This window comes from Buteo buteo, chromosome 7 (assembly GCF_964188355.1).
Source record: "Buteo buteo chromosome 7, bButBut1.hap1.1, whole genome shotgun sequence".
NCBI classification, from domain to species: Eukaryota; Metazoa; Chordata; class Aves; order Accipitriformes; family Accipitridae; genus Buteo; species Buteo buteo.
This window is the reverse complement of record NC_134177.1, coordinates 446632-469891: the sequence shown is the minus strand read 5'-3', so window position 1 is coordinate 469891 and position 23260 is coordinate 446632. Positions and strand designations below refer to the sequence as shown.

At 35.6% G+C, this 23260-nt stretch overlaps 1 protein-coding gene across 2 annotated transcripts in view; it reads right to left on the bottom strand.

Moving 5' to 3' along the window:
- Positions 1 to 23260, bottom strand: part of RNF13 (ring finger protein 13) — a 44689-nt gene that overhangs the window by 15499 nt on the left and 5930 nt on the right. For both annotated transcript variants that reach the window (XM_075031162.1, XM_075031163.1), the window contains exons 2-8: positions 22241 to 22368; positions 19179 to 19259; positions 13876 to 14001; positions 8886 to 8973; positions 6922 to 7012; positions 5447 to 5552; positions 2011 to 2104 (exon numbers count right to left, since the gene is read on the bottom strand). In XM_075031162.1, coding sequence (XP_074887263.1) covers positions 2011 to 2104; positions 5447 to 5552; positions 6922 to 7012; positions 8886 to 8973; positions 13876 to 14001; positions 19179 to 19259; positions 22241 to 22354 — 700 coding nt within the window. In that variant the 5' untranslated portion in view covers positions 22355 to 22368. The remainder of the gene's footprint in view (positions 1 to 2010; positions 2105 to 5446; positions 5553 to 6921; positions 7013 to 8885; positions 8974 to 13875; positions 14002 to 19178; positions 19260 to 22240; positions 22369 to 23260) is intronic.

The window sequence follows — 23260 nt, the reverse complement described above, 5'->3', positions numbered from 1 at the left end:
TGAATACCTGGATATTTACAGCCAGGTTTACTTTAAAATGACTGACTGAGCTCCAAACAATTCATATTGTGTAATATTCAGCAAAAGCAAAGAGGAAGGAGAATAAGGAAAACAGCAATGAGATATTTTCATACACTGGCTACTTAGTCATGTAATTCTGAGAGTTATTACAGATGCATACAAAAAAATGAAAAAGACATTAACTGACTTCATTGAAGCAACTTTTTCCTTGCAAATTTCTCTTTAAAGTACAACATAATTTACTTTGTATTTTTATTCTAATTAGGTTGCACAGGGAATCAGTAAGAGGAAACAAAGTTAATATTAGCTTTATTGGCTTAAGATAATTTTTTAGAGTTAATTTTAAATCTGTAACAATAGGTCACTACAGCAAGGTTCAGTCAACCTTGCAGAGGAAAATACTTTTTAAAATTTTTTTCTTTCTATGAGGCTGACTAACATTGCACAAATACTGTATCCACTCAAACTGAACATCTGCTTTGCACAAAGTGAGAGCAATGTCATTAATAATGCAGGTTGGCTTTATCAAGGGCAAAGAACAGTAAGCAATTCTATCCTTGAATCCAGGCATATCCCCTAACATGGTCTTTGTGCCTCAGCAAATACATTCTCTAGACACGTGTTATGTAGTAATCAATCATTTCAATTAAGTACTTTTTCCACCTTTTCTTCTCCTACCTTGCAATAGCTCATATGAACAAACAATCAGATGGTAAAATGGTAACCCATTTAAAAAAAAACAAAATGGCGAAGAAAAGTAGCAGATTATTTTTTACTTTAGAAGAGTAGACTTCAACAGAGAAGGACTTAAGGCAGCTTTTCTATTTCATTGAATAAAGTAACTTACTACATCTTTATTCCTCATCTTATCATTAGATCTTGCATAAAATGAATCACTACAAAGAATCACAACAGCAAGTATTTTCATATTAAATTTGAGTCACTCTTGCCCTCGCAGAATTATTGTGATTGAATGAAAGGACCACTCCTCTGGAAAAGCAGATCAATTATACCCACAAGACAGTTTTGTTTTTATAGTCTCTACAATTTCAGACAACTTACATGCGACTAGTATTTATCAGTTTCCAGACAAACAATCATAGAATCACAGAATGGTTTGGGTTGGAAGGGACCTTAAAGATCACCTAGTTCCAACCCCCCCTGCCCTGGGCAGGGACGCCTTCTACTAGACCAGGTTGCTCAGAGCCCCATCAGACCTGGCCTTGAACACTTCCAGGGATGGGGCAGCCACCACCTCTCTGGGCAACCTGTTCCAGTGCCTCACCACCTTCATTGTAAAAAATTTCCTCCTTATATCTACTCTGAATCTACCCTCTTTTAGTTTAAAACCATTACCCCTTGTCCTATTGCAACAGGCCCTACTAAAAAGTCTCTCTCCATCTTTCTTATAAGCCCCCTTTACATATTGAAAGGCCACAAGAAGATCTCCCTGGAGCCTTCTCTCCTCCAGGCTGAACACCACCAACTCTCTCAGCCTGTCCTCAGAGCAAAGGTGTTCCAGCCCTCGGATCATCTTCATGGCCTCCTCTGGACCTACTCCAGCAGGTCCATGTCTTCCTTGTACTGAGGACTCCCAGCTGGATGCAGTACTCCAGGTGGGACTCCCAAATAACGGAAATAATGTATCACAGTGACTGACTGCTGCAGTCACTGTTAATGACAGCGCAACAAAGGCAGTTTTGTGGAATTTCTGTACTGATTTTGTGGTTTACTAAGCAACATTTTAATTCTCAGTCACAGTCTGCATATGGTGTCTGTTCTGCTTCAATTAAAGAAATGTTAGAACTCCTCTATTTCAGTGAGAACAGGGTCAAGTCAAACTTTTTGTGTGCTTTCACTCCAAACTCTACTATCTATTTCAAAAGCACCCAAAATTATCTCCAAAACTAAAAACAGTCTCAATTTAGAGGTCTTTTGGTGTTAAAAACAATGGGGTCTAATTAGTTCAACAAAGAATGATCCACTTGCCTTTCTTAAATTTATGTACAGGAAGTTTCTTAAGCTGATCCTTCCTAAGCCGATTCCTTCTTGCTCTGTGTCTGTCTTGCACGAATTTTGTGATCTGGAAACAGACATAAGTAAGACAATGTGAACAGTAAGTTAAAACAATAAAAGAGCAATAAAAGTTTTGATTTATGAGTCTTCACAGTAAGTTAGTCAAAAGGGAACCCCCAGCTCAAACTGAATCGCCTCTTCCTTTGCCTGGACTCAAGGATGAAGCCACACAAGTCTGAAGGATGTTCTGGATGATCACACTTGAAACTGAAAATACACAAGCTTTTTTAGAAAGGAAAGAGAAAAAAAAAACTGTCCATACTATATAAAATAATGGCCATTGCTGCAATCCTCTACTGAGGCCCATGCACAGTAGGATGGCACATTTCAGAGCAAAAACACAACTCATCAAGTTTGACTGATTTTTGCTTGCAGTTTTAGATCATTACAGCTCTTTTCGAGGATTATTCCCATGTTCATCAGAACTGTTTTCATAGTATCTGGATGTAGTTTGGGGAGGAGTAAAGGGGTTACTTCAAGCCCTAGTTACTTGCTGTCTTCAAGATTCTGTTTTCATTTTCTTAATAGTCCCTAATGCTATTTCCATTCAGTTTCTAATTCTAGCACCTGTGATAGAACATTCTTTTCAAATACAATGACAGACAAACAAACAAGAAGGGCTCAACCAAAGTATACACACTAACAAGTCTTTTGAAATTTGCAGAGGTGCTCTATACCTACCTACACTGTGGATAAGGTAAACATTGAGACAATATTAAAACAGCATTAATATCTCTCACTTTAGGAATCCCTGAAAGGCACTGATATACTTCAGATTATTTTTTTAAAAGTATGAATGTATGTATATTACGGAAAAATATTAATAGGACCATTTGAAACTGTAATTGGTTTTGACAAAATAAAATTTATTTATCCTGCATCATACCTGGCCTCAATTTTTAAGCATATTTGGATCTAAACTGTTAGTTCAGACTCTTTCTACCCCAGCTAAACTACGAGCTGTATGCATAAACTGCAGATTTTCTGCTGTAATTCAGATACTTGGTCACAATCAGAGAGTCCCACATTCATTTCTTCGTTAAAAACAAGATTTCCTGGAAGAAGCAGGGCCAAACCCACAAATTAATGAGGACCAAATCCAACCTGGAACCTCCCTGGGATCAAGTTCACCACACCAATTAATTGTCCAGTGCTCTCATCTATCAAGATCTCTCTCTTAAGGCCTCTCTACACTCAAGGGAAACAACGTCTCCCAAGTTAGTACCACTGGCAAAGTTACTTAGTGTGTACTCAACTCCTGTGTCCAGGTCACTGATAGAAACATTGAAAAGAACTGGTCGTGAAGTTGAATCCTGGTGAACACTACTAATGACTGGCTGCCAGCCAGATGTTACCCCATTTACTACAACTCTGAGCCTAATCCTTCAGCCAATTGTTCACCCATCTTATTGTGTACGTGTCTAGCTCTATAGTAGACATTTTGTCCAGAAGGATACTGTAAAAGCCAGTATCAAAAGCTTTGCTTCAAAACACAAACAAACAAAAAAACAACAAAAAAACCTCAAACCAAACCAAAACATAACTCAAAAACAAAGAAACCCAAAACCCCACAACCTCACACATTTACTGCCTTCCCTTCATCCACTAGGTGGGTAACCTTGTTATAAAAGGATATTAAGTTAGTAAGGACTGAATTTCCCTTCGTGAACCCATGACAGCTTTGACTGATGACCACATCGTCTTTCAAGAGCTTCTCAGGAACTCCCAGAATAATTTTCTCTATAATTTTACCAGGCAATGAAGTGAGACTGACAAGCCTATAATTACCAGGGTCTTCCTTTTTCACCTTCTTGAAAAAAGGGCAAATAACATTTGCTAGCTTCCAGTCAATGGGAACCTCTCCAAATTCCCCAAGATTGTTGACAATAACCGAGAGAGGTCTCACAGTAACATCAGCCATCTCCTGTTCTTATCTCAACCCACAAGTTTTACTTCCCCCCCCACCCCAATTCTCTCCCGCATCCCACTCAGGGCAGGGGGAGTGAGCGAGCAGCTGCATGGTGCTTAGTTGTTGGCTGGGGTTAAACCATGACAACCAGTGACCTTCTAAATCACTTTTAATAAAAGAGATCCCCTAACTATTCTTATTGCCTTTCTCTTCATTCACCAATTAGTATCCTTCTAAAAAATAATGGATCAGTGCTTCACACCATATCTTGACAGGGTGCAAAGCCAGTACTTATGACTTTCAAAATGATACTACTTTCATAGCCTTCTTCATTCCATTTCTTAGATTACCAATATTTTGCTTGATTTTCAACTTAGATGCACTATAAGCAGATTATCAGTGAAGCTCAAGTTGGAATACTGACGGTCTCAGAACAACAGATGTTCACAGAATATTATCCCTGGTGACCACTCTCCTTTAGAAATACCATCTCTCCTTACCTCAAACTGCTGACCTTCAGGATACAAAGATAAGGATATACGTTCACCTAATTAACTGAAACAAAGTCCTCTATGATCAAGGTTATCACCATAAAGTCAGACAAAGCATTGGTGAATTTTACATCACCTCAAGTTGATCGCTTCTGCTTTGTTTTCAGACAGCTGCTGCAATTTGGATTGTGCCAAGCATGCCCAGGATTTATGCTAAAGCCAACTTCACACTTAAGTGTTATGAAATACATAACTTGCAGTGCAAAAACCACTAACACAGAAAGAACTATTTTAAGAAAATGTTATAGAACAGTTGATGCATTACTTGATTTTTAACAAAAGGTAAAATAATAAATTGGTCAGAGACCAGCAGAGACTCCAAAAAGTGGGATGCCAGTATTCTGAAATAATATATAGCTATATTATTTTACCTTTATAGGAGACATGCCCAACTGAGAACCTCTATAGGTAATGTATATGCTATATGCTGTAACAGGTTCTGAGCTTGCTGACTGATTACTATACCTGCAGTAAAAAAAGGTGAGACATGCACTGTGGAACAGTGGAACTAATGTTTATTAAGTAGTACAAGTTTGGTGAGGTGGGACATACTCTCAGTGTTTGAGAGCACAAGGACAGGTCATTCTTTATGGGGCAACAAAGAAAGTGCTTGTGTGGTAGAAGAGTAGCAGTAGGGACAATTCTTTCTAAGTAGTTATATGCCAGACAGAACATCCCAAGGGCTCCTGATATCCCTTTGCCCAAATTCTGCACCTGTGTATCGTACTGAGAAAATAAAGGATTACAGATAAGCATGGTATAGGTATGTACAGTACACAAAGCTTTCGCTGTTCCTTTACAATACCCCTTCATTTAACTTCAGTAAGTGACAATTCTGTGATGATTTGTTTGAAAGAAAAAAAAAATCTTATTAAAAGAAGGAACTTACCATAAATATGACGATGAGAATAAGACAGATCCCTACTATTATTAAGAAAGGGATTAAGTAGTACTCCAAAGGAAGACTGAACTCTGGGATTAACACAACATGGCCACTGTGGGGAGAAAAAGATAACACTTTCTAATAGGTTAGAATTTAATGAACAATGAATTAAAGAATAAATACAATGAAAAAAACCCATTAAAATAAAAGGTCATCACTAGAAACACTAAAGGAATATCTACCTGTGCACAACAACATAGAAAATTCAGCTGATATCCACATAACATGAAGTCAATTAAATAAAAGGATAAAACAATGTTTCTTCGAACATTTTTGGAGTTAAAACTACTTACTGACTTAAATCATAAATAAATCTAAAGCAACCAGGAAAACAATGTCGTAGCTGCTTTGATAGCAGAATGAGAAAAATATAACAAGACAATCAAAGATAGTGCAAAATCATTCTTATTTACTAAAGCGTTTTGGATTATACGGGAGGTTTAGTTTCAAATCATGAAGCATGGTAAAGTGCACCCTTTGTCCTCTACAGAATCAATAAATTACAGTACAACAACCAAAAATCTTCCTAGAGAACCTGATATGGATGCTGGCAACTGGACATCTGAATACTAGTATTTATTGATACTTAAGGAAGTAAAATTGCACTATTATTCTGTTGGCACAAGCAGTCAGAAACACCTGAGAAGGCACAATGTAGAAAAACATTATTAGTTCTATAACCACTATTCATGTGGAGTCACACTTGACTTATCAAGTAATTTCATCAGCAAGGTGACTACTTAAGCATGACACAATCTTGTTCTTCTGATTAATTTAGTGAAAGGACGTCAGAGAGACCTGAAGAAGCAAGATCATTAGGCTAGTAATAGGAAACACACCTCCTTTTCCATTCTATTCAAGGTATGTATTTTAACTATCTTGTCCTTGCAATGCTTTTGTTTTTAAAGTTTTAAACTTAAATGCGGAACAGAAGCAGTGCAAACCTAATCATGTATCCTGTCAGAATCATCTTAAATGCATCCTGCAGATTCACCTAGCACAGGAAGTTCTCTGACTTGTTCTAGAACTATCAATAAAGGATTAATTATTTTTGTTAAAGACCAGCATCTGACTTCAATGAGAACTGACATATATTGTAAAAAGAACACATCCTTATACCTGAAATACGCATACTCTCACAAACACTTCTGTGATTCCTAGATCATTAGCTAAACTCATACATTTAACACTGTATGAAAATTAAAGGAGTAACATTTGATAAATATACCGTAACCCTCTTGCAGGAAGGCAATTTATATTAATTTTTAAAATGCTTTCTGCCCATTGCTCTCGGGCACAAGGTTTCACCTGGAATACCTATAGCCTCTGTCATCACAACATCCTATCTTAAATCTGTAAATATTAAAAAGAGGCAATGACTTGATGCAAGGAATAACACAGCTGCATATATGGTAACTTACCCCTTTTCATAAGTAAACTCTTCTTTAAGAGAATTAGCTGATGTCTCACCAATAAAGACAGAAGGAATGTCAATCTTCTTTAAAACCTCAACTGTATAAAAAGAGCAGGAAAATAAAACTATTACTATGCAGACACTCTATGGGCATTCGTAAGACATAAGACTTGAACATTATGAGAATATCACAACATGAAGACATATTTAAACATAATGACATATAGACTGACGCCCATGCACGCTACACCCTTTACAACATATTAAGAAGTGGCATTATTTTTCCTACTGAATATCTAAGGACTTGATTGCAGGTACAGAAATCAAAATTCTTAATGGAATATTTAAAGGGAGCATAAAACCAAAATATTTTGACAAACAAAGAGGCATCATCAGAATAAGTTTAACCAGAATATCATTCTTACTCAGACTTGATAAAGTCACACAGCTCCATTGATTTCCAGAATTTCTGGCAACTTATATGATTTGGTGAACTTGTACTGTAAATTTTAATTAATCTTTCTTCCCTCTCTTTCACCCTAAACATAATGAACACCCTGGAAAGAGCTGTGGCTAGAAAAGGTCAAAAAGAAGAAAGGAAAGAGAATAAGTAAATCCCACATCTTTATTTCAGTCTCAAGAAACTTGATGGAACTGTCTCCCCCTTCTCTGCTTACTACTGAAGGCAATAATAAGCTTAGAAGATGCAGCACAAATGAAAAATTATTGAAAGATAAATCCCATATTCTAGAAAACCTTCTCCTTGGCTTCATTTTATATTGATTTGCACCTCTGACTTACACTTCACATTAAAGGGTCAAAGTATCCTGAGTTTAGTCAATATGAAAGCATTCAGGTTCCCCAAGGCAAAAGCATACATGGCTTAATGTCACCTCACACTATGCAAGTCTGCATTTGTTGTGAACTTGTTCTACATTTTGATTTCTCAGTGAAACCTGAAAATAAGATTCACACGGGTTGGGAATTCATTAAAACCACTTTCACATAGCTTTCTGGGCTACTCAGAGGCCATTTAGTTTGTTGAAAGTTCATTTCCTAGTTTACTCAATGGTGTTTCCACTTGGGAGGACTTTTTTTGTTCTCATTTATGTTCTTGTTTCATATTGAGCAAGCTCAAAAACTGGACAAAATAAACAAATTTTACAAAGGAAGTCATAACAGCACTACAGACAAAAAAACATACCATAAAACAAAACCAACATTATGACTAGATTACAAGATGTTCTGAACATATTGACCCCATGAAAGGTTAAAATTGGAAGAGCTAGCATCAGAATCAATCAGAAAATGTTGCACTGGTCTCTAAACATTCTTCTTCCAACTGAAAAACTGAAAATATGTACATACAGTATGTATTCATATGAAATTAGAATCCATTTGTCCAAAGGAACAGAAAAATGTACACAACAGTGCAACAGCAAAACAGAACCACTAACAAATACTAAAAAGTCATATTTTAAAGTTTTATCTCCTTCCAAAAAGAGTAGGTTTTTTTACTTTTCCTATATTTCTACTTAATTAACAACACATCAGCTATTTTCCTCATCAGTCATGTAACTATCTCATAAATTTAACCATCTAACCCAGAACAATTGAACTAAAATTTAAAGGAAAAACAAAAGAAAAAATGAGAGAACTTATAAACCTAATGCCACAAATAATACACAAGTATACATGTATGTTCTTACATGAACATCTCCCATTTTAAAATGTTAAAAGCAGGAGGATTTCTGGTTGGGGTGGGGTTTCTTCTGGTTTTTTTTGGTGGTGGTGGTTTTTTTTGTTGTTTTGGTTTCTTTGGTGTTTTTTGTTTTGTTTTGGTGGGGGGTTTTTGTTTGGGATTTTTTAGGTGAGAGTCCATCATAATACTTTATACTGATCTTAATACTGTACACTTTAGTGGGTGAAATGATTTTCAAACAGGAGAGAAGAAGTGATACCTGTACTTACTGTCGTTGGATCCCATGCTTATGAGGTCATCAGAATCAACATTGTGAACTATAGCTGCCTTGTATCCAGCTCTCTGTGCATTTAAAACCTGCAAGCCATACAAAATACTTATTAGAAAGACTACTGCTTCAAAACACACTAACCTGTCTGTCCTCTCTAAGACAAGGTACACTTTCAGGAAGTTAATCGATATTAGCACAACATTTGCACTTATAAAACAAGTGTCACCTTTCAAAATAAAATCATACAATTACTCTTACACTCATGTAATTATGTTATTTTTCCAGAAAAATAATTTAATATTGTCTGCAGACAAACAGTTTTTACATATATTAAAAACAGGATTAAAAATTTCGATGGGTGTATAAAAATAATATTTAATCATAATTGAAAATAAAGGCACTAACTTACTTTGGTAAACTAGAAATTACCACTTGATAGCTTATGATGTTACATCAGTACTATCTTTTCTGTGTCTTTAGAGATGTGGAAATACCTTACTTGACAGCTCAAGTATCAGTAGCTTTCTTATGGAAAAGTACAAAACTATAAATGTATTGTGTACCAGTTACCTTTCTGATATATACTGACTTTTTTGTCAATACAAGCAAAGTCTAAGGTCCACGTAAATGGCACTTCCTGCAGTGACCTTCACTAATGTAAACATAACTAAGCTACAACTATTCATCTTAGATATTGCTTTTAATGCATCCACAACAGTACAAAAACTCATCACAAGATGCAAAAAGCACTACAGAACCTTGAGGAACATTTGGGTTTCAACCTGTATTCAACTCCTGTTTAAAACTACATAATAAGCTTGGCTATAGCTGGATAGACTTGCTCTGAACTGAACTAGTATGGGACATGATGATAGCTTTTATTTCCACTTAGATGCATGTATTTAAGAAGACTGTAATGCAAATACGTATTTATGTAACGGGCAAACAACCAACCATTAAGTACAACCAAAAAAGAGATCACAGCTTTAAATACCTTTGAAACTGGAAAACAGTTGCAGCATTTGGGTATTATGGCATCACGACAGCTTTATTAACCAGTCAACAAATACCAACTACAGCACCACCCTTGCAAACAAACATACATACAAACAAACCTTATGGAACCCTGTCCCACACTAATTCACCATGAAATCACCACCATTTCTCTTTTACAGCAGACTATCAGCACCAGATCTGAAAAACCTAGGGGAAATACTGGTGCTCTTTTTCAAGACCTCTACCCTCAAAGTTAGGAGAGGGGAAAATATATGTGTATATATACACATACACACACACACATATATATATATACACGCACTCCCCATTTCTCTTCTTAAGAGACAAACAATAAGGAGGAACATGAGTTGTAAAGCTGGAAAACTTCCACTGATTTTTCTAAAAAAAGGTTCTCTAGGTTAAGCTTGAAATATGAAGCCTTCTTGCATGCTGCACAACAGCAAAAACAGGCAAAAAAGAAAAAAGCCTATGAATTTTAAATAAAACCGTCAAAAGTAAGACAAGGAAAGGATTAAAAGCACTGAACATCTACATATCTGAGCTTGTGACACAGAATAGCAGTCAGTAAGAGAGTCATTATAGACAACATACATCACAAATCACCAAGTGCTGAAACTGAAGAAAGGAATACAGAAGTTCATTGGGCGATCTGAGCTTTAAAGCTCCCTGGTTATCACAGGTTCTTAATCTTCATATCCACATAAATGTACTATGGTAATCAGTGACAGTTGCTATGTAGTATTAATTTTTTTGTTTGCTTGTTTTATTTCTTTAACATCATGTCCCGAATAGTGTTTATTAACTGTCCATTATACATTGAAATAAGTCTTTCAGGACAGGTAGTAAATAATTTATATTAGTTAAGGAAATGTTTTCATTCCCTACACACTTTTGCCACTTACATATAATATAGACTCTTAGTTTAATTATTTGATTATAAAATTATAGTGTTTGTGTAAAACCATACATAAATATGCTTACAGGATATTCAGCTGACACAGGGTTACTCGAGTAAAGAGTGACACGAACACAACAATCACAGCCGGGCACCTTCTGCACAAGCTACCATGAACAAGCACAGGCTTAACGACACCGTCTAGCTGCAAAAAAGCAGTAGCAATTGCCTGTTCAAGTATACTGTGAAGTTGCAAGGTCACCCTCGCTACCCAGGGTCACAAAGACAAAACCATTAATTGTGCACCAAAACTGAAGCATTAACCCAGTTTTAAGATAAATCTAAGCAGGATGGTACAGCTTCAGAAAGTGCTTTCTTGTTGCATAGTAGCTTTCCAGTACAAGAAAAAGACAATCAACTCTTTATTCAACAGTGCCGCAGAGCACCTTCAATTCAGATTCTCTCCCCGTACTCCTAACAACTATATTCCAAACAGCAGAACAATGTTATTGGAAAACACAGATACCCTGAGAAATCCCAATATTAAAAAAAACAAACAAAAAACCCCCAAACCAAACAGTTTTAGGTGTAAACATAAATGCATGGTTGGGAATTCGGCCAGTATTATCTCACTACAGAAAATACCCATAGTGCATACATAAAATTATGTAAAGTTTAATTATGTATTTGCTGGCTTTTGTGCCTTAAGAGACAGTTTTAATATAGCGAGGTATCATTTACTTAAATTACATATAATCCCAGACCATTCTAATAAGTTTTTCCATTGTAGCACAATTTTACATGATGCTTATTTTGCTGAACAGACCTTTTATGTTGGCAGAAAATACATGATGCTTCCTACATGTCGTCAACAACATATTTCAGAGTCACTGATGAACAGACCCTAAATGCAGGCTTGAGAAGTAAGTTTTGTAATTATGCAGTTGAAAGCACAGCACCACCCTCTCTTGACGAGTCCCTTCCCATGCTAGTCACCAACACAGACAGCAGTAAAAATCAGTTGTAACAAGTGAGAAGACATTCCAAAAGGCTCTGAACTGCTTCTACTTGCTTCCGGCTTTTACCCTTCTCCTACTGTGACAATTTTTTCTGTAAAAAAATCACTAGATGCTATGAGAGAGATGGAAGAGAAGAGGAGACTGTTTCTGGCCTAGTAAAGATTCATACACAATAAAAACCAAGAAACAGCAATGCATCTGTATTTGCAGTTTTCAATGTAAAACAGGAAGAGATGGGACTTTCAAATAAACTCCAGTTTTTCTTAAAATCTACATCCTGTCAAGTAGCTGGTATGTAATATAACTCACATCTCAGTGCACATGCCACTCCCTGGCAGAAACCTCAGGGCAAAATGCTGTAGTATGTAGGAAATTATGTAACACAATATTGCAATAGTGTTAACAACATAATATAAAAGTGAATTCACTGGCCAGTGAGTACACAGATACCCATGCTCACCTTGGAACTTCTGATCCACTTTCTACCTTGCCCTTTGTCTAATAAAGAAATGTATGGGAATCCACTTTTCTGTGGCTATTACATGAAATATAAAACATAACCAAAAAATGCTTACTTACAGAGCTAGCGTAACTTAATCCTTAAAGAACTGACCATAGAAATACCTCAATGATAATGTACAAATCTTCCGTTTTCTGCAAGGAACACTCATTGACTGCGTGTGGCAAACCAAGATGTGTAAAACTAAAATACAAGAGTTCACATTTACTAAGTTGATAGCTATGTGGAAAAGCAATTCTGCATGTCTCTCCATGCTTGACTCTTGCCTTCAGCTATGCGGCTCTCCAAAGCTTCTCAGAATCTCAGAATTCTGTGACCAGCAACAGAGATGTGATTTTTCTGGTTTAGCACCCAGAGTAAAAAAGCTGAAGGCTCAGCCACAATGCCAACTTCTTCAACAAAACAAGTTGTTTTCAGTGAACAAGCATTTGACATATTTCTGATTAAAAATGTATTCCACTAGAAAAATTCTGACCTGTTCCTTTAACAGTGACTTCAGCAGTAATAATGTCCCATCAATTTAGGGGCAGCAATTAGACAGTCAAAAAGGACATGAAAAAGACAAGTGTCATTTCCCTTTCTTTTTCCCACTAAGCCATATACACACATGGTGACAGGATTCACAGTACAAAATACATGACATTCCTGAGTTTGATGTGAAGGTAGATTACATGAGCAGTGAGGCTGCCTCTACAGCTGGAATCTACAGTCTGGGAAGAATTTACATGTTTAACCACAATACCACATAACTGAACATACCAGATGGCAGCAAGTACAGTTGGTTCATGAAAGTCAACAACAAATTGAAGAGCCCTGTTTTCCTCAAGACATCCTTTGCTGCCCCATATATCAGGGTCATTTTCAAGAAAACCATATACTCTAGCCAAACACAAAAAATTTTGTGTTTTTAAAATAACACAGAGAATACTACACTTCAGCTACAGGTCAAAATTTTTATAATGTTAAGTACTTCATAATATAACATCTAGCTGTTATACCCTTTTAAAAAGATTCCACTTGTGCCTGTTTCTACCCAGCAGTGCACTGTGTCCTCTCCCTATCAACCAACTGTGACACAACCATTGTTTATGGGGTCCCAGTGTGATCCAGCTATTAAAAACAAAAAACAAATCAGGAAAGTGGCTTCCAGATTTTGGGTGCTCTTATGTTATCTCCATTCCCTAATCTCCCCTGCGATCCCTGGCAGCAAAGAATCTAACTGGCAAGAAAAGCTGATATTGCTACTGAATGCTTTCTATTATAAAACTGCAGCATCCGTCACCCTTATTTGCCATGTAAACTAGGTCACAAACAGGTAATATTAAATTAAATCATATTACAATACTGCTTCGCCTTCCTGTAGACAATAAAACTCTCCCTTCCCTCTGCATCAGTATCTATCCTGCTGTTAGCTATAGATATTCTTCTCAAACACCAGTAAATTCTTTAAGACTTTGAAACAGAAAGTGTGGGGAGAATTAAAAACAAAACAAAACAAACAAAAAAACAACAAAAAAAACCCACCATAAAATCTTACCTTGGTATCAAAGTTACACTCCAGCCTTCGAATTAACACAATAAAAACACTGGTCGAGTTGTCTTTGAATGGAGGTGGGGCTATAGGCTCACATGCATTCTCTGGTTTTGAATTTATTAGGAACCCCTAGAAAACAGAAACAGGAACTTCATTTCTTTTTCCTTATACTTGTCTGCCAAGCCTTTTGTTAAGACAGAAAATTGTATGCTTTCATACAATAGCTAAACAAATTCTTATTATCAACTCAGTCCCATATCATAGCAAGATTTCTGCTACATCCCTGACTATTTTGCTTCATCAGAATCTTTATGTCTGTAAAGAATTAGAAAGTTAGAAAGAAAATATAGTTTTTCCAACTACCTCATCTGAAGTTCATAACTCAGACTTTCCAGTATAATTCAGCATAGAGAGGACTGCATATGCTACATGAATATTGTGGAACTATTATCCTAAGACATATGGAGACTAATCAAGAAAACTGAAGTATAGTAGCCTAAGAAGGGGAAACCGAAGAAAGTTAGCTGTGTGAAATCAACACTCAACTAGCATACAAAATAGCTGGTTTACTATGGTAAGCAAAGACTATAGGTCATCAAATCTGCTACAGTTGAAAGATTCACAGAAGTAGGAAATTCTGGCAATACCAATCTCGAAGCAATCTCTGGATTGTTTTTAGGTGACCGAGTTAGTACCCCACCACTGAAAATGTTTGGAGTAGAAACTCTCCTAACCTCACCCTTTTAACATCTGCTGAAAAATTCTCCAGCTTCTCTTGGAGGAAACCTGCTCACCTGAATACTGAATGCACTGACACTAGTCCCTCTGTTGTATACTTACAATACTGTGACTTCAGGGTTGCCTGTTCCCTAGAACTTTCTTCCCTACTACTGTAAATGCTCTGTAAACACTGCTGACAGAAATTTACACAAGACAAATGCCGAAAGAATATCACACATACTGTGCAATAGTGTTTGTTCTAGCTCCAAAAAGAGCAGACCTTCCCTTTTTCCTTTACTAGAATATGCTTGCTTCCTTGGTCACATCTCTAGATCACCTGAAAATGAGCTTCTTTATCAATTAGATTAATATTAATTTGTTAGTTAATTAATAATTAGATTTATATTCATTAGATTCCCTTCTGTCAGTCTCTTCACAACAGATTTTGATTACCAAGATACAGAAAAGTCCAGACTGTACACCTAGAGGAGGTTTTGTCTACCTTTCATTTGAAATACACCTCTTCAGAAAAATTACTTCCTTTGTAAGGTGTTCATGCAATAAGGTCACAGTGTGATAGAGGCTTTTGGATCCTAATGCAATGGAGTATCATTTGACATCAGACTATTCCTACAAGATTCACACTTGTTTAAATCAGTTTTAAAGCCACAGCAAATTATCACACAGATAAAGAGCAGTGAATTGCCAGAAGATAAGAATATAAGTAATTTGGTTTATGCAAATACAGATCACGAGAGGCTGCACTGCTGCAGGCTCACGAAATTATTGCTACAGTTCTAGATATATCCTCAAGAGCTTTAAACTCAGTTTTTACTGACAGCTTTAGAGATATAGATGTCATCACCTTTGTAGAAACAATAATTGTTATATATGATAACTATATTATATAATAATATATACATATAAACCATCAGTTTAAATATATAAAATACATATAAGTTTATATATGTACACAGTTTATATATATAAATTGTCAGTTAAAATGTACTTTTTATATATAATCTTACATTTTATCCATAAATATGTATTATTCATAAAGTTTAACCTACAACAGAGAGAAGCAATTTTGTTTTGAGGAACAGGGTTTTGTAATGATAATATTCCTTTTGGCAGAGAAGCTGCACCAGCAATCTGTTCTTTGCCAAGTTTGTGGTGACAGGCACAACATTACAGAGCCTGTAACAATTAAAAGCAATATCCACTGAAAATTCTACGCTGACAGCCAAATTTAGGTCCCTAAGGTTCCCGATTTGTATAGCAAATGCTACTTATGTTATGTAGTTTCACACAAAGCATTTACTCTTTTTTAACTTGAGTGGTACATCTGGAACCAACTGCATTCTACAGAGAAGTTTTACACAAATCACACAACATCATCTTACAGTTCAAGAAATGCATACATCGAAACCAAAAGCTAACTATGACTAGACTGGATTTTTCTGAATGCTACCACACATTCTTAAATATCTTTAATTGAGGACCTGTTCTTCTAAGAACACAGGCACAAATGACTGACCACTTTAACTAGAGCATACAAGCCAAAAAAAAAAAAAGGCACCTACATTTATGCTTTGGCACAAATTATTGTAGAATCTGACAGACTGTGTTTTACAAGTCGCATATTAATAAATCTTAATCATAAGCATTGAAAAAGTATACTATTTTCATCCTATTTCAACCAATAACATAGCATTTTTTTAAGTAATAAAATCTTAATGCAAACAAGGAAAAAAGTTTTAGTATTATATTCAGGATTGAAACTCATTATTATTTCTACACAGGTGATGACATCTACCTTAGTTAAGACACAGAGCTGTCCAACAGTTAGAACGGTTAGAATCAAAGCTCCTTATATCTATTTTTGATGTATTAAATTGGCTCACTACTTGGGCAAATCACTTAATCACCCTCTGTTTCTCAATATAGTCAGTAAACAACTATACAGCTCTAACACCACTTCTCCCCATGATAAAACCCACTGGGCATGGAAATGAAGTCTTCTTGAAGTTTCATTTGCAGAGAAATTCTTAGTGTTACACAAATTCTTATAGCAATTTATTCCCCTTTGGGATCAAAAGGACAGCATGCAATCAAAGAGAGATCCAACCTTGTACCTTCACATCAGCTTCATTTTTTGTGTAGTGTTTATTCACAAGCATTGCAACATCAACAATGATGCAGAGCCAGATTTTAGGACCATACAGGCTACAGTCAGAATGAATAGGAAAGCAGCTCTCTGCCCCCACGTGCTATTCATGGTCTCCATAGGTGCGTAAATGATAGCAATTCCCGTTCACCGGAACTTGGAAGGTAGTCTGCCTAAATGTGTTTACAGCTTAGAATTCTTATACAAAATAAAAAATACCTACATCTCAGTCATAAATACTTACTCATGCACTGTTCAAAGTGACAGCCAGACAAACAAGTTACTGCCACAAAACTGACTCCACGTAGCCACTTCCACAATAAATAAAGTAACGAAATCTGAACTTCACACAAGTAGTAAACTGGACAGCTAAACTGAATTGCTTTTCTTGTAGATTAGTGTTTCAAGCACAGGAAAGGAACAGAAAATAAGATTTATCTGAAATGAACAAACTTACTGACACTGACTGCAAGAATGTGATCCTAGAGAAAGTAAATGGTTCATGTCAGTGCATAGGCATCTTATGTCAGGCAAAGAGAAAAATGCAGCATGCCCACTGTTCTTGAATTCAACACAGCACACCAGCATTTGACAACAAGCATCAGCTACATAATCTCAGCAACAAACTTACCTCAGAGGATGCGAAGACTATAACTGAACTGGACATTCATCTAGCTTTTAAATACTTTTCTAAGCAGCAGGACTGTGACACCAGTTTGCAGCGTTAATGTCACTATGTATTATTTATTTTAAATAACTTATTTTCTATCTCCTCTATCTTATTTTACACAGATAGAAGTGGGTTTGTCTTTACACCAGTTTCTGACTACTGCCACCAGAAAGTATGGACAGCTGCTACCTTCGCAGAAATCAGAAAGAGTAGAACATGCCTTCTCATCATTGTCTACGGAAGCTATATTTATTTAATCTTCTTCATAGTACTTTCCCATTTCACCTTGAACATAATTTCCCTTCTATTAATTTCATTCAGTCCATCTACACATCTTACTACATACCAAGCGTATTAACCACACCAGACACACGGAAAAGAAATTGTCCCACTGCACAAAGCATGCTTGCTGCTGTATTTCAGAAGACATCACGTCTTCAGAATTTCTAATCTAGTGCAAACTAATGATCAAGTCCTATATGTATTCCCATGGTTATAGCCATCTTTGACATTTTTTGCACGTTAACCACTTTGCATAATATGTCAATATGATTTTTCCCTTTCCAGTTCCATCAACATTTGCAAATCCTTACACCTTACTTCTGTCTTCTCTAATACTAGGTGCATTTTACAATTTAATACACTATAATATTTACATGCTTTTTAGTTCTTATATATCAAACTGGATTAACAAAATTTTTAAAAAGTCACATGTACTTTTTCCGCTAATTCAATATATTATCACTTACTAGTGCCTTCTGTTAAAAATCCTATGTCCAGTTTTCAATTCGTGTTACAGCATTCCTATCCCAATACAATTTTATTTGGGTTATAAGACCCTGTGACAGACAACTAACAAAAATGTTTATATGTGCTATCTACATCTTCCCCACTTAATGACACAGAATAAAATAAAATAGCATTAGTGTAACACATGCCTGAGAGGAGCACTGGGAGAATGAGGAACTTCTCATCTGCTATGGGGTGCAGAATGCAATTGAAAGGAGGCTGTGTAAGGAAAGGGTGCACAATCAACCACATGCTACATAGCCACTAGCTTTGTAGCACAACACACAGGGGGTTAAGGCAGAACTGCAGCCCTTGAGCTTCTCCATTCAGTTGCTTAAGACATGCAAAGAGGGAAGCAAACCTACAACAGTTCTTGTATTTTCCCCAAGAAAATGAGCTACAATTCCTTTATACAACACTCTTAATGTGGGCCACATGCAAGGAAGATAATCTCTCTTGCCTTTCCAAAGGGCTCACCAATATACAACCCTACAGAGACAATAAATCCTCCAGGTTTTTTTTTTTTTTTTTAAATAAATCAAGTCAAAATTCAATCTGGCATCCACTGATACCAGTGCAAGGTAACTGACATCATATATCAGTATTGCCACCAACTTCAGAAAAAACAATGGTCTACCAAACTTACTTACTTAGATTCCCATCATTCAGCTATTTTAAATGTATTTATTTATTAAAAATGTTCAGCAAATTGTCTCTTACATACAAAAGGTCAGATTACCAAAATTCTCTTTTAGGAGAGGAATCTCCTATTCACAGGCAATAGTTCATATCAGACCCTTTGTACGTTTGTTTTGCTTGAGAAGTAGATTAATCATTTCTGTATTTATTTTTCCTCAATACTATATTCATTTAACTTTTCTCTTTTTTAGCTTACAGAAGTAGTGTTCAGCAGATATGGTCCTCTATATATATTCAGGATATATACTTTTTTTTTTTTACCTTCAAGCCTTCTGCTGGCAGTCTGTAGCCAAATCTAGCAGGTAGATCATCAAAGGTCTGGGTTCCATTTTCAAGGTTATACTAAGAGAAATAAATTTTAAAGAAAATTCACGTTTGCAACAAGACAGAAATAAAACAAGTGTAAATAAACAACACTGCACATTTTTTTTAGATTAAAATATTTATCAGACATAGGACCTCTTGTGACTGTCAATGAAACCACAAAATTGCTTCTTCCACTTGTCTTCCACACACGTCAGCATCATTCTTATCTAGTTGTCAGAACAAGAAAGTAATAAATAGGTCTTTCATTAAATTATCTGTATGTTAAATTTTTCTTTCTACTGTCTACAATTCAAATACCATCATATATTCAGATGAGAAAACTACAAACAACCCAAAAAAGCAAAAATGTGAAGAGCTGGGCTTTTTGGGTGTGGGGCTTTTTTTGGATGGTGGTGTTCTTGCTGTTTTGCTTTGAATTCAGTTGCATACGGGGAAGAACAGCTTCTAACAGGTGGTTTATTGTAGGCACAGAATAGCTCCATATATTACCCCTTCTCAATTCCCCGCTAGCTATTCAGGTTAGTAGCTGAAAACTCTCTCTACAGTTTTGTTTTATACTAACTATAAGCTTTCATTTCAAAGCAGAGGAATACTGTAAAGACCTCAAAACTGTGGAAGCTTTGTCTCCCCTTTCCTTGTTCATGTTTTGTAGCTCTATGATATGCCTAAGCAATGCAGAATCCATACAAAAAAAGTACAAATTGTATGTATGCTAAAATTCTTTCCATTAAAAGTAAAAAAAGTTAGTTTCCTGCTGAAGTTGTGAATTATACAATAACTGACTTGAATGCACATCAGTTGGTAAGTTTTATTAGTTTAGTGACTGAGAAATATTTATCTATTCACTGTTATCATCCAATTGTCATACAGAACAGTGAAGTAAGGACTGTGTTTATTTCAGAGGGAAAAGATATTTCCTAAGAGCCACACTTGGACAGGGGAACTCAAACCATACTTGAAAGAAAAACACTACCATCATTTATCTTAACTCTTTCAAAGGAGCAACATTTCAAAGGAGCCTCCACTCCACAGACTTCAATAAAATTGAGGGGAAAGAGGTAGGAATAGAGGCAAATTTCAAGGAAGCGTTTTTGTTCTGTATAATCAATCTGCTCCATACAACTTCTCCCTCCTGGTCTTCCATCCTTCCATCATGTAGCACAGCTCTGCGCCAGTACACTGTCTTCCTCCATACTCACTATTCACTCAGCTACCTTCTTCAAAACATCCTTCCTGAGCCCGTGCTACAGTAAGTTTTCCCCTGAATCACTGAGCAAGCCCCAGCTTAAGCCAGGAGTCAGACACAAACCTGTTTATTTTTATCCCTTATTTAAAAAATAACCAATCGCACTTCATATACACATAACAGTGCTTTATACAAACATATTCCTTCATTTGAGGGTGCAACTACATGAGAACACAGAAGCATAAAAATACACCTAAATCAGTAGGGAAAAGAAGAATTTCTTTTGTTGGCAAACCCAAAACTTCAGCCTGGATTTTGCTCCCCAAATGGGCAATCAATAAACCATGAAATCTCTCAAGATTATAAGATATCTGTATGCCTTCAATTCCATGTGACAGTGAGCAAACATTCCCTCTTCTTCAGAGTATCTCACAAGCATTCAACTGGCTCCTTTTCACAGCAAAATTTTAGTAAGTGTCTAGGTCACCTCTTCATTTCCTACTTCAAAGACATTCTCAGAATAGATCTGCAACTTCCAAATATCCAAGAATAAAAGACACTTCATTTTTTAGATTATTTTAGAATACTGCATACAGAAGCTCAAAGAGAAAAAATTAAACTGAACTTCCAAAATGCCTTTTTTCTTTTTTTTTTCTTTTTTTTTTTTTTTGAGGTTGGTGGGGGTTTTGTTTTGTTTTTTTAAATATCTTTTCTAAGGGAGGAAGTAGCAAGAATTAAAATTAATTTTTTTTTAATGAAAAGAGGAAACACAGGCATGGTGAGAGTGGAAAGGGGGGAGGGGAAATCAGGTTTACAGTAGAAAGCCAGTTTAAAATTTCACAGTAGAATGGTGACGTCAGTTCCATAATAAAGCAATTATCTATCTGCATTAATTGTTTCTTAAAATTTTTATCTACAGCAAATAGTAACAGTAACAACCCAAAGATCCAAATAACATAACTCAGTATTCATCAACCCCACATTACCACAAAGTTTTAAGTATTTTTATTTTAACATTTAGCTTCATGGGTTTTTCAGTCTGTTATCCTAAATTAAATGATATATTATCAACTCTCCTGGATATGACTGTAACTAGCAGAGAATATATAAACTACAGTACTTAGGTTTAATTATGTCAGTGGCTTAAGTTCTATCCTACAAAGACACATACAACTTCCTCCATAAAACTACACGATACATAAAATTGGTAATAAATAGCCCAGCAACAACTTTTACTGCTGACCCTATGTTCATTACACTGTTTATCAGTCTGATCATTTAAAAATCCTACACATCCCCAAAAAATTATTCTTAATGATAGCAGAGGTTATCAGCTATTCAAAAAAATATATCTAGGTGTAATATACACAAAAACTTTACTGACAAGGCCTCCAGCACACACAAATTATACTAGCCATAGAAGATTATTTTACTTTATTTATTTATATACAGTTACCCTACAAAATGGCATCCATCACCAAAACTTAAATTGCTGTCTAAACCAAATAATTATGGAGTTCTTTTAACAGGGTTATAACATGCAATAGGATATCTGGTCAGATTGGAACTTGTTAAATGACTAAGGGAATTAAGTGCTTTCACTGCCACGGTATCTGAGCACACACCATCTGTAAGCTCATTTGAAAATGTACAATTTATTTTTTTATTGAACTAAAGTGTTAAGGCAATTCCATTCCAAGCAACCTGCTATAACATTTATTGTACTAACTGATTCATTAATAGAATAGCTTAAAAGAAGATTCAGTTTTATAGAGATTTCATCTATGTAGAAAAATATTCTTATACTTACTGCTAAAATATCTGCCTCCACAGGTAAAAGATTCAGGAAAGCAAATAACTGAACAGTCAAAATAGTGTATATCTGAGTAGCAGACAACATCAGCATTCCTATTGACAACAGCATATTTTATGTAATATCTGCAACAACAAAAAAAAAGAGAGTCAAGGCATATAGCAAATGTTTTCCTCTGTCATTTTACTGGGCTCTATTGGTCAGTTAAAACTTTTCTCCTAAATTAAGTACGCAAAATGCTAGTCTACCTTTACTTTTGAGAAACAAGCAATCTTTAATTTATATGATTATTTTAGAGATGGAAGTCCCCTTTGCTAAGAATATGTAACCTCCATGAGAATACAGGCATAAAACACAAAAATTATAATAGTAACACTTCAAAAAGCTTTAGGCAACACATAGCAATGCAAGCGGTATACAGGAATAAACACTCACATGATATTAATCATCCTTAGACATTCTCAATTTTAACCTTCCCTTCTTCTAGCATAAATCCAAATCGGCAAAATTCCTCATGTACCTGGAGGAATTCTACTAAAAGCATTTATTCTAAATATACACTTGCAAAACCAGTGTGATACCAACAGGTAACAAATACAAACTAGTTCTATCAACTTCACTAAAATTCACAAATGCTCAAATGTGACTCATGGTCTGGACAGCAGATGTAGTCTCCTGTAAAGTGTGTGCATTTCTGAGACCTTTAAAAAAAAGAACACAAGTACTCTGTAAAGTACTTCACAAGCTCATGACATTAAAAGGAAGTTAATTCTGCTTTGTTAATAAATCTTCATCAAAACCAGCAGCAAAAACCAACAGCTTGTGTCCAGAAATAAAGGGACATGTTTTCTAACAGAAACTGTTCTTTAAAACTGCTGATTAATCATTAATCAAATTAAAAAAAAAAAAGAAAAAAAAGAAGAGAGGGGTTAGGAGAAAGCAAACCAAATATTTTTATATTTTTCCTTTGCCACACAAAGAAGGTTTGGGTTTGTGTTTTTAATACATTAAAAAAAC